Source organism: Cyprinus carpio, chromosome B22 (assembly GCF_018340385.1).
Source record: "Cyprinus carpio isolate SPL01 chromosome B22, ASM1834038v1, whole genome shotgun sequence".
Taxonomy (NCBI): Eukaryota; Metazoa; Chordata; class Actinopteri; order Cypriniformes; family Cyprinidae; genus Cyprinus; species Cyprinus carpio.
Window position 1 is genome coordinate 2,892,645 of NC_056618.1, and position 12,642 is coordinate 2,905,286.

Genomic DNA, 12,642 nt, shown 5'->3' on the forward strand with positions numbered 1-12,642 from the left:
GTACTCTCAAAGCCTTGACATCCGGGTATCCGGGAGATAAGTCAGTAAATTCGAGTAAAATCATAGGCTTCACTTATCCCGTGCAAATGCACCACACGAAATTCAGATGTGGGAGGGTAATTTCAAAATCACACAAGGTCCCTAGATAATACTAATCCCGTGTGAATAGGGCTAAAGTCTGTATTTGTCCTTCAATTTAATGATATTTTGACAGTGATGCACTTCCATTGTTAACCTCTAGGGTTTGTGATCCCTCATTCATGAAGCGCTCAATTAGTTCAGACTTGAAGAGTCTAACCAATTTGTTTCACAATAAGTTGTGATTAAGTTGACTGTGCAAAGCATTTAGTTTGTACACATTTGATATACTGTTGATGATACATAAGGATAAAGCTTTCAGGAAAAAGCACTTTCCACAAGCACTTAACCAGCCCAGACACACACACACATATACACACTCCGAAAAAGAGTTGTTTTTGCTATCTGCATTTCTCATCTTCTCTAGCACACTTCCGAATTGAATTGTCTAATAAACCAGGTATGGTGTATTACAAAATTGTTGGCTCTTTGACGAATTGCATCATTCCTCTTTTGCAAGTGGCTTTGGATAAAAGCATCTGTTAAACGCATAAATGAAGAAGGACTGAAGAAGGCAGATCTTCTTATCCCAGCCATGATTATGTTCTACAGAGGCACTATTGAAAGCATGCTCACTTACTGTATCTCTTCCTGGTTTGGTAATAGCACAGCACAGGAGAGACCCAGCTAACAGAATTTTGTTACAAGAACGTTCTCCAAATATTCAGTGTTGGTTCTAGGAGCAAAAATATCTGTTAGAAGAATGTTATTTAAAGGTTAGTATGATGTTCCTGAAACATTCTTTCAATCATTCAAACACCTGCTGTGAACAAGCACTGAAAGAAAGAGAAATAAGAACACAAACTACAGCTTTCTTCAGCCACAGCCTTACACTCTAAAAAATGCTGGGTTAAATATAACCCAGCGCTGGGTTAAAAAGGGACCAACCCAACAGTTGGGCTATTTTGACCCAACGGTTGGGTTTTTTAAACAGAGGTATATTGAGAAATACAGAGGATCAGATGTTGATGTTTTATTGGTTAAAAGGATGCCACCATCATGGAGATCAGTGTTTGCTTTAGTTGGGCTCTTGACCCTTGATGTCTTGTGTTAGATCTCTCTTTGTAGCACTGCATGTGGTGTTGTACGATGAGAAGATAATCCCTGTGTGCTCCCCTGATTGTGTAAATTAGTTTTTTTATTTATATATGTATGTTTAGGTTTTGGATTAACAACCCTGTGAAACTTCAACATGCAAACAAGCGTTGCTCTAATTGATATATCAAATGAATTTTAAATCTATTTAATGCATATAAAGATTTGAAGTCCTGTATTACTTAAAGACATCAAGGATCTGCATATGAATCTTAACAATGGTGATAATCAACAAATGTTTCATGCTGCAGTGCATGCTGTGTAACACCATAGTAAAAACTCCCATCATGCACTGCAGCATGAATAATTATTGTCACCACTGTTGAGGATCGTATAATAGGTGTTCATGTCTAAAAGCCTGAGCCAATCGAGATCTTTCTTTTTTTTCCAATATTGAAGCGTGGTGGCTTTTATTTAATATAACTTTTTTTTTTTTTTTTTTTTTACAGTTCAGTAAAAGCTGAATGTCAGTTAATAAACCAAAGAGATACCACATCAGGATGTTCACTCATCATGAGTTATAATCAGAAATCAGAAATGAATCTGCTACTTCAAGCTTTTGAGTCAGCAATGCACAAATGTTTGCTCTGAAACAATATCACAGTCACATAGAAACAAATAACTTAGAATTATTAGAAGGGTCAAGAGACTAAGTAAAGCAAACCTTGACCACAATTAGGGTGGCACCGTGTGTGTGTGTTTTCAGTTGATTCCATCCAAGGCTGTGGCTAAAGTCAGATGTAGTTCCTGTGTTTCTCTTTTCTTCTGTGATGTTGATTGTTAACAGCAGCTCTTCATCACTAATGTGCAATCATAATTTAATTAGTCACTTAATTATCTCATTAACTTTTTGAGTACTTGGGATTTGACTTGATACTCGTTTGTGACTTGAATGGAATGACTTGGTTCCTCCTCTGCTGAAAATCAGCTGCTGAGTTCATGGGTGGATTAAACATATGTCGGGACTTTTACTTTCTGACCCATGGACTTTATACCGCTGCTAAAAATAACCCAACCGCTGGATCAAAATAACCCAAATGCTGAGTTGGTCCCTTTTTAACTTTAAATATCTCAATATCTGATTAAAGAACTCCACAAACAGCATTACCAGCTTCAGTTATTACTACCCATATTGAGGTTTAGATGTTTAGATGTTGACCTTAGAGGTTTAGATGTTTAGATGTTGACCTCTTGTTGAAATTTTCATTTAAAGTCACCGTCCTGGAGATCAGTTTAGTTGGGCTCTTGACCCTTGACTTATATTGAATTGTTTTTTTGTTTTTTGTTTTTTTGTAGCAGCAACAGGAATTTTAGGTGTTTTCAGAAAACATTTCTGTGTTGATAGAGCAGACCAACATGTCTGTTTTAATAACAGGCAAATGACTGCTTTAAAGTAGTTTAAACAATTGTTTCATATGTTGCTTTGCTTACTTTTGGAATTGAAATGCTATATGAGAAAGAAGTAATAAACTCTAATGTTAAGAAGAAAAAAATTACACACTTTAATGATTGAGTTCTGTAAGATTGCCCAAAACTATTTCAAAGTTTAAGACATCACACTTAGACATCAGCACTCATCATACAAACCTCAACAATGGTGACAATCCAAATTAAATAAATAAATAAATAAAGTGCAGCAATGCATGCTGGGTGGCATAAATGTTTTTTTGTGTGCTGGCATGTCACCATTGTTGTGTTTCATATGTCGAATGTTGATGTCTGTGAGTGTAGTAATGACACAAAATATAGAGCACTAATTACATTTATATATGATTCAGGTTTGGGATTTAGAATATGATATACTTGAAATGTTGAACCTGCCATGGGGGCTGAGTGTGGACGGAGGAGCTGAACGCAGCACCGGATGAAGCTCAATGAAACCTCTATTGCAGATATGATAAATAGTTATGATGTATGTGGAATGATAGAGTAGGGTTCAACAAGGAAACATAGTTAATGGTCCATGTGTGAAAGAACGAAGAGGAATTAGTTTTAAAACTTCAGACTTATCACTCAAGGTTAATTTGCCATTCAACACAGTAGGTGGCGATAATGCTCCTTTGGAGTTAATCGCCATTAAACAAGAAGAAGAAGAAGAAGAAGAAGACACAAAACATGTTTTAAACAAAAAGTTAACAATGACAGTATTTATATAGTCCCAAAGATCAGCATCTAAAGTGTAACAATGGTGTTACAAGTTATTTTTTTGTACATTGGTTGTGTTATTTAAACAACTTTAATGCAGTCATTTGTCTGTCACTAAAACAGACATGTTGAGTTGCTTTATCAATGCAAAAACGCTGTCTGAAAACACCTACAAATGCTGCAAAAGAAGCAATTTAACAAAAGTCAAGGGTCAAGATCCCAACTAAAGTGATCCCACTGATATCCATGATGGTGACCTCAAACGAAACATTTTCAATAAGACGTCAACATTACATTTACATTTAATCATTTAGCAGACGCTTTTATCCAAAGCAACTTACAAATGAGAACAATAGAAGCAATCAGATCAACAAGAGAACAACAACGGTATACAAGTGCCATGACAAGTCTCAGTTAGTCTAGTACAGAACACATAGAATATGATAGACAAGAAAAGAAAAGGTAAGTGCTAGTATTAGTTGGCTAAGTGCTGGCGAAAAAGATGAGTCTTTTTTTGAAAATGAGTAAAGACTCAGCTGTTCGAATTGAGAACAGCTGAGTCTTTACTCATTTTCAAAAAAACATCTAAAGACTCATCTTTTTCACCAGCACTTAACCAACTAATACTAGTACTTACCTTTTCTTTTCTTGTCTATCATATTCTTAAAAAAAAAAAAAAAAACCTGGCTACGTGTTCTGTACTAGACTAACTGAGACTTGTCATGGCACTTGTATATCATTGTTCTTTTGTTGATTCTGATTGCTTCTATTGTTCTCATTTGTAAGTCGCTTTGGATAAAAGCATCTGCTAAATGATTAAATGTAAATGTAAATGTAATATTGACATCTAAACCTTTGTTAATTCTCAATAAGAACTTCTGTAGATGTGACAGAAATAAAGTCAATCTGGTTAGTAATACTGTAAGTGAAGCTGCTAATGCTGTTTGTGGAGTTGTTTAATCAGATCTTGAGAGATGTAATGTATTTTATTTTCAGTTCATCTAAGGCTGTGACTGAAGAAAGTTGTAGTTTGTGTTCTTATTTCTCTTTCTTGTAGTACTTGTTCGCAGCAGGTGATTGAAAGATTGAAAAATGTTTCAGGAACATCATACTAACCTTCAAATAACATTCTACTGGAAACTGGACATTTTTATGTTCTTGGAATGTTGAATTTCAAATCAAAATTAAGTTGAAAGAATGTTTGAGGAGCATCATACCTTCTGAAAACATTCCTCTACCATCAAGAAAACTGGATAGTTTTTATGTTCCCAGAACCAACACTGAATATTTGGTGAATGTTCTTATAACATAATTCTGTTAGCTGGGGACATAAACTGAACAGGATAGTAAGAACTACTGAAAAAAAAAACTATTGGTGTCTCATTGCCGTGTTTGCAGGACATTTACACTGAAAGCTGCATGCGCAGAGCAAATGGCATTATAAAGGACTCATATCTTTCATGATATGTTCACACTTCTGCAGTCTGTTAAAAGATACAGAAGTATCAGATCAAGGACTTCTAGGCTGTTAAACAGTTTTTTCCCTACAGCTGTCAGACTGCTTAATTTGAGAATGTGAACTGCACTTAAAAGACTGTGCTTTTTAAATTCTATTTAAGTGAAATTTAGTTTATTAAATAGTTTATTTATTAAATGAAATGTAATTTTGTTTTTGTGTGAATTAAAGGAATGTAAATGTAAAATACCACTCATTAAGCTACTTTATAAGGCTTGTGCTACAACTACATCCAACTCGTCCTCTGTAGTAGCAGAAGAATGACTAGGCTACAGTGTTTTCACAATTAGATTTCCTCAGAGACACAGCTTTTGTCTGAATGTTTCTCCTTGCGTCTCAGGGTTGGGAAACATGAAAGACAGACCCTGATGATGCTTGTTTTTCTGTTTCAGGGGTGTATGTGCCACCGGGTTCAGCTGGAGCAGGACCAGGAGCAGCTGGATTGCTACCAGGTGCTGGAATTTACCCAGGTATAACCGACTACAGCCATGGCCCGCTCACTGCTTTGTTCATAATTTATACCATGATGAATTGACACTGGCCATGATGGTGATTGTGATTTCAATCATAGCTCACAGAATGGATTTCTAATACAAAATCTGATACTACTCAAGTGAATATCTTGTTGCCTTGCTACCAGGTGTCTCAAACAAAACTCTTGAAAGTCTTCCAAATATGTGATGCACACTGTAAAAAAATATCTACTTGGTTCTACTTAAAATCATAAGTTAAGCAGCTGCCTCAAAATTTCAATTAAAAACCAAATGGATTAATGAATTGTTTTAACTCATTATTTTGAGTCTTGTTAAGCTGTGAATTGCCTTCTGCGAGTCAACATGACTATACAATTATTGTCGTTTCAACTTTGCTATGCAAGTTCAAAATAAAGTGAACTCAGTAATGAGCATTCTGTTAACTTATCCCCATTAGCAGAGGTGGGACTTTCAAGTCACAAGCAAGTCTTCAAGTCATATCCCAAGTCCTCAAAGAGTTAAAGTTAATGAGATAATTAGTTGACTAATTAAATGATGATTGTGCATTGGTGATGAACACCCGATGTTATTGAGAATTACAGAGGATCAGATGTTGATGTTTTATTGGTTAAAATTGGTACCACCATCATGGAGATCAGTGTTTGCTTTAGTTGGGCTCTTGACCCTTGACTCCAGTGTTAGATATTTCTCTGTAACAATACATGAAGTGTTGTAAAGCAGGAAGATCAATACTGTACAGTGAGCTAGTGATGGGATTTATGGCTCTTTGAGGGGATCTGGATCTTCGCGATCTGTTTCTTTCAAAGAGCTGTTCAAAAATATTAAATATTTAGTCAGTTTTAAGAAGCCAGCTTGGGGGCATCTCAGTTTATCCTGGAAATAATCACTGGGAGGAATGATGAGGTGAGATTTGTAGTCAAATAATTAAAACTCAGATATCACACACCAATATCTGAGTTTGAATTATTCTGAAATATTGATTATTACCTCATTTGTCATGTGTGGACTATATTCCATAGGGTTGCACAAATCCCTCTGCAGTGACATCAGTATTTTGGATTTACCTTTAGTACAAAGTGTGTGTGTGTGTGTGTGTGTGTAAAGCTACATTGACTTATGTTATTCATACAATACCTACTCACAAATAAACATCAAAAACAAAGCCGGCTGCAATGAATTTCTGTGCAAAACAGCTTTTACTACAAACACTTCCACACAAGAACATTTTGATAGAAAAAAAAAATATTTAAAGTAGATAAAATTAGAATAAATTAAATGGAAATGTCTACATACTACATACTATTACTACTGTAAACTTTGCGACCCGCTATTTCTGACATTGGCACTCGCATTCGCACGTTTTTTTTTTTGCTTTTTTTAACTGGAGTAAGCATGTGACGGCAGCGTGCACAGTGCACTGCACACGTCATGGCTCCGCTCCTACCCAATGACAGAGGCACGCAGGGTTTTTTTCCACTGGAGTACTCACGTGAAGGATGCGTGCACAACTAATAACTAATATCATCACGCCATAAAGGGTTGGCCTGCGCTGGGTGCGCCCCTCCCCCTATAACTGTTCTGTCTCGAGGAGGAGCTCATTTGTGTGCATCTGTGTGAAACACGCATAGGAAAAAAGAACGACAGAAAGAACGGCTCCCCTCCAGCCGCGACTCGGCTCCCATCGTTCATGTTTATGAGCCGTTCAAAAGAATCGGTTCGGCGAACGTCACAACTCTACAGTGAGCAGATATTAGCTGTTTTTTATGCTGAGATAATAATCAAAAGTTGGTCTGATTACAATCAAATTAACTTTCTGTATCTATATGTCTAGGTTTTGCATAATCAACCCTGTGAAAAAGAAAGATCTGCTCTAATAGTTACTGTGAATGAATTTTAAATGTAAAATGCATATTTTTTTTTTTTTTTTAGTCCAGATCTAGTTAGACACACACAGACATCAAGAACCAGCATATGAATCTCAACAATGGTGGCATTCAACAAAATGTTTCATGCTGCAATGCATGCTGGGTAACACCATAGTAAAAACTCCCATCATGCACTGCAGTGTGAAAAATTATTGTCACCACTGTTGTGGATCATATAAGTGTCCATGTCTAAAAGCAGTCTCTTTTTCAATATTGAAGCATTATGGTGGCATGTTTAATGGGACTTTTTTTCAGTTCAGTGATAGCTGAGTGTCAGCCAATAAACAAAAGAGAGACCATTTCATGATGTTCATTCATCATGCGTTATAGGTAGAAAGTGTAAGCTCACCTGCTTCTTCAAGCTTTGATTTGGCAATGCATAAACATGCTTTAAAACAACATTGTAATTGTTTAAAAGCAAATTACTTTGAGTTAATAAAAGGGTCAAGAGCTCAAGTAATGCAAACACTGATCTCCATGATGGTGGCATGATTTTAATCAATAAAACATCAACATCTGATCCTCTGTACTTCTCAGAAAAAGCAGGTGTTCATCGCTAATGCACAATCATCATTTAATTAGTCACTTAATTATCTCATTAACTTTAACTCTTCGAGCACTTGGTATATGACTTGGTATATGACTTGCATGTGACTTGAAAGTCCCACCTCTGCCCATTAGTGGGTTCAACTTAGTAATTTCAATTAAGTAATGTCTTTGAATTAGGGTATCAAGTTAAGATGATCTAAAAGAATGTCTTGTTTTAACTTAATTATAAAAAACAGACAAATTTGAGTTTTTTTTTTATTAAAACCAATGTTAAGCCAATACAAGCTATACATAAACACTTCAATCATGCAATCATCTCAAACTTGCAATCAATACTTTTTTTGGTACCAAACTTCAGTTGGGTGTGGGTCACATAATGAGGCTAAGATAAATAGAAGGGTTGTGCGTGAGCTTACACTATGAAGGTAACACTACGAACACTTACCAATAGCGAACTTGTTCACGCCAACCCGACTCGTCTTGTCTGACGGAAAAATGAGGCACCCGGCCGACTGAAGTTTGATTGCTTGCTGGCGCGTAAACTTGTTCGTCTCGAGGCCTGGCTTCATCTGTAGTTCCCCGCACATGTGCAAAGAGCTGTCCTCCACTCAATCTGCAACACGCCAAAGACTTGTACCCCACTCAATTTAAAAGTTCATTCAAGAACCTGGAATTTGTGATTCATTGAAGTAACTTATGAACCTAAATTGGAAGATTGAAAACTCAAACAATTGAGTTGAAATTTCAAAACACATTTTTTATGTCTGATTTAATGACATATATAAGTTATCATAACTTTTTGATCAGATCATTTTTTACAGTGCATTTCACAAGCTTTGTGGTATCTGAACCATCTTCATCTTACGTTTGACAAGATGCAAACTTTTCTGCACTGATAGTACTCTAACTTTACTGGTTTTAACAGGTGCTGGGACGTCCCAATACAAAGCAGCAAAAGCAGCAGGTAAGATCATTTTGCTTTGACTATAAACACTGTAGGTTGATTTGAGTCCAGAAACCTGTATTTCCTGTTTCCCATCCTTCAGACCTCATTGACTCATTTTATTATCTGCTATTTTACTCACATATGTGACCAATCACGGAAAGTAGGGACACAAGTCGGTTCTGGGGCATTTTGAGTTATTCATATATTCTGAAAGTGTAGTCTCCAAGCTTTTCAACGATGTGTAACACATGGAAATCTGATCATATTTGGAGAAGTTATGGCCATTTGAATGTAGGCACTCAAAAAAGCTCAAAAGGGAGAAAATGGCCTCTAAGATTGTGCAGTTCTCACCTGTTCTCACTTGCAGGGAGTGACAATGGGGCTCATTTACATCTCATTTAGATAAGCCATACCCCCTGTAAAGCTGCATGGTTGCATACTATTAATAATAAAGGATAATGTGCATTGTAAAATGTCAGTAATTTATATTTTTTGACTTTTATAAAAATGATTTAGAGGCTGAAATATTTGTATCTTTTTATAAAACCTTTTTTGTCAAAACTCTATTTGAACTTGTGCATTGTAGATAACGTTGCAAGACACTCCTTTAAAATCTGGCCATCATTTTTAATTTTTAACACAAAACGACAAACTTTGATGTTTATGGAAACTCACCCCATAAGAAACAGAAAAGTATTCTTGCAGATCTCGTTGCCTCCAATGTAATAAGTGGTTCGGGCACCACTTTCTCTTTGTCGGGGTCTTCTTTGTGGATGTTATCATCTCCGAAGTTTGCACTGTGCGTCTGTTTGCCTCTAAATGTCCAATAATTCGCATGTCCTGCCACTCTTTTTACGCAGCTAAAGAATCCAGCCGTATGCAGAGAGTTCTCTTTTCTCCTCGTGTAGCATTTACAGTCAAAATCGATATAGCCTCTGTTATCTTACGGTCCATCTCGTCTGACGCCAGTCCGATACATTCTTCCTCGTCTTTATCTTCGCTCAGTTGTAGATTAGGGATATTATTCAGTCTTATTATGCCGCTTTCATCGTCGCTCAGATCGTCTTCAGAATCAGTGAGCGCTTGTTCATAAGCATCCGGCTTGTCGAAGAAGTACTTCAAAACATTTTCGCCGGCCAGAGCGCTGCATAATAATTAGCCATGCTTCCCTTGGAGGGCGGGGGCAATAACAAAGGAAACAAAAGCCGGCTTATCCAGTATGGAAATACACTCAGACAATGACACTGCGTGCTAGAATCTCCGAAAAACAAGCTGATTTCAACCTCAAAATGTACGCTTTTAAATATACCAATACTGCTATCTCAAACACGGAGAGGCTTCTTCGTGATCTCAACTAACAGATTCTGCAAAAAAATGAAAATCACCAATTTAAAAAAAAAAACGCTTCTTTCTCATTTTGCTCGAAAGTTGTGCTGCCGACTTGTGTCACTGGTTTCCGTGACGGGTCACATATTCACTCAATCAACCAACCAACCAACCAACCAACTATCCAAACAACCCAACAATCAATTAGCCAGATTCATGTATGCATTTGGCTGCAGTACAAGTGCCTTGCTCCAAGCCCTCTAAATCAGAATTCTGTTTTTCTGAGTTCCATCCTTTAAAGGTGCCATAGAATGCAAAAATCACTTTTATAAGGTGTTTGAACACAGTTGTGTGGCTGCAGTGTGTGAAAACAACCAGCCTATAATGGTAAAAATCCACCCACTCATTGGTTTTGTGGTTGTAGTGTGTGATAATAAGTATCTTATAATTGTTTGTTCCAGGTTTCTCACTACTATGACGTCATACTCGGCGAAAGTCCCGCCCATTTGTGATGCTCTCTAGCCTATTAGCATATACACAGCTATGAGTGAGAAGCATCGGTCCGCCATTACTGTTTTCTTGCTGTAGCTGCTGGAGGTACAGTGTCAGTGCCAAAGACCCATTAAAAGTGTTGTGCGATAGGATGCACCAACGAACATAGGAGTATCCATAGACTGCTGAGGACATGGTGGTTAAACGTAATTTTCGAAGAAAATGTCCCAGAAAAAAACTGAAAAGTCTTATACGTTTGTGCTAACATTTTACGCTGGACTGCCTCACAAACGAGGGTCAGTTCAGCGCTTGAGTTGTGCAAAGATTGCTTCTGAATGAGGTATCAATACCAACACTTCATGCGCAAACGTCCAGACTCCAGACAAAGTAAGCATCATGCCTCATATTTTGTTTTCCAAAAGAGCTTCTTGGCTCTCTGTAAGGCTAATGTTGCTAAAGCTATCATTGTCTGTTTTCCCCAATGCTGCCTTCACTTTCTACCAGAATGATCATAAATATGAATGTGCTAGTTAAAAATTGCATTTGGAAGCAATGTGAGGTCAGTAACACGGTCACCACCAGTTAACTGTAACACCGGTGGTATGCCCGCGAGCATGAGCTCTTGAAGCTCCACACTCATCTGAAAAGGGAGGCGTGAGTAACAGCTCATTTTCATTTAAAGGGCATAAACACAAAAAACAGAGCGTTTTGGCTAATACCCTAAAAGTAGAAATTTCACAAGCTTTAAAAAAATTATCTGGGGGGTATTTTGAGATAAAACTTAACATAAACACACACATCAGAGATGGGGCAAGCTGCCACTTGTAAATTTAATATTATGAACAGTGGAAATGTTCACGTCCAATCTAGCTTACTGTAGTACTATATTTAAAACCTGATGCTCAGCAAGAATGATAACACTACCATCTTACTCCTCAAACTCGTGTTTGCTGACAGGCTGTTTCAGTAAAAGTGAGCTGTTGTTACTAATATAACTGCCATAAAAGTCAAAGTCCACCTGTTTGGCAGTTGGTGACGTCACATCTTGCCATGTGCAAAAGCTGTAGGGAAGTTGATAGCATGTACTGTGCAATGCAGATAAAGTGTGTTATAAGCATGATACAGATGCTAATGAAGCGATCTCTTGTTCAGCAGGAGGATATGGAGGTGCTGCTGGGACTCAAACAGGAGCTTTAGGGGCTGGAGGTTATGGAGCTGGTAAGAGCTCTTCAAGGTCATCCACACTAGAACACTCACTTGCATGCTTACTAGTATGCCAATCCATATACTAAATTAGCAAAGCATTAAAAATATTTTAAAAAGATGTGAATATCTGTTAAAATATAATTGATTTCTGCAATCAAAGCTGAATTTTCAGCATCTTTACTCCAGTCTTCAGTGTCACATGATCTTCAGAAATCATTCTAATATGCTGATTTGCTGCTCAAGAAACATTTCTAATTATTATCAATGTTAAAAACAGTTGTGCTCCCCAATATTTTTTGTGGAAACTGTGATACATTTTATTTTCCATGATTCACAGATGAATAGAAAGCTCAAAAGAACAGCATTTATTTGAAATAGATATCTTTTGTAACATTATAAATGTATTTACTGACATTTTTTTATCAATATAATTCCTTGATTAATAAAAGTGAAAACAAAACAAAAAGCACACTGGCCCCAAACTTTTGAATGGTATGCCCTATTGTTGTGGTAAAAGACACGCTTTTTTGGAATTGGTGGAAAACCTCCTGAACCAGGTAAGCCCACTGAGAATTCTGGCAATAATTCAAAAGATCATTAGTCCCAGTGCCCAGACTTTATCAGTACGAGTATACTAGTGTCTCTGTTGTGAAATAAGTGAGAATATTGCCACTTCTTTACAATTTCCAGTTTTACATCCACTGGTTCACCAGGTTTTGGCATTGAATATCCTTTTTCAGTGAAAAGAGTGGGCGAACTGATCATTTTCATCCCAGTGCACTCGTCCACCAGCTGATTTAATGAATGTAA

General features: G+C 37.0%; 1 protein-coding gene across 26 annotated transcripts in view; it reads left to right on the forward strand.

Moving 5' to 3' along the window:
- LOC109105478 (elastin-like) overlaps nucleotides 1-12,642 on the forward strand; it is a 118,659-nt gene that overhangs the window by 17,480 nt on the left and 88,537 nt on the right. For 25 of the 26 annotated variants that reach the window (XM_042749768.1, XM_042749767.1, XM_042749764.1 and 22 more), the window contains exons 2-4: nucleotides 5,287-5,364; nucleotides 8,788-8,826; nucleotides 11,779-11,844. In XM_042749768.1, coding sequence (XP_042605702.1) covers nucleotides 5,287-5,364; nucleotides 8,788-8,826; nucleotides 11,779-11,844 — 183 coding nt within the window. The remainder of the gene's footprint in view (nucleotides 1-5,286; nucleotides 5,365-8,787; nucleotides 8,827-11,778; nucleotides 11,845-12,642) is intronic. The other variant, XM_042749759.1, reaches the window with a different exon arrangement.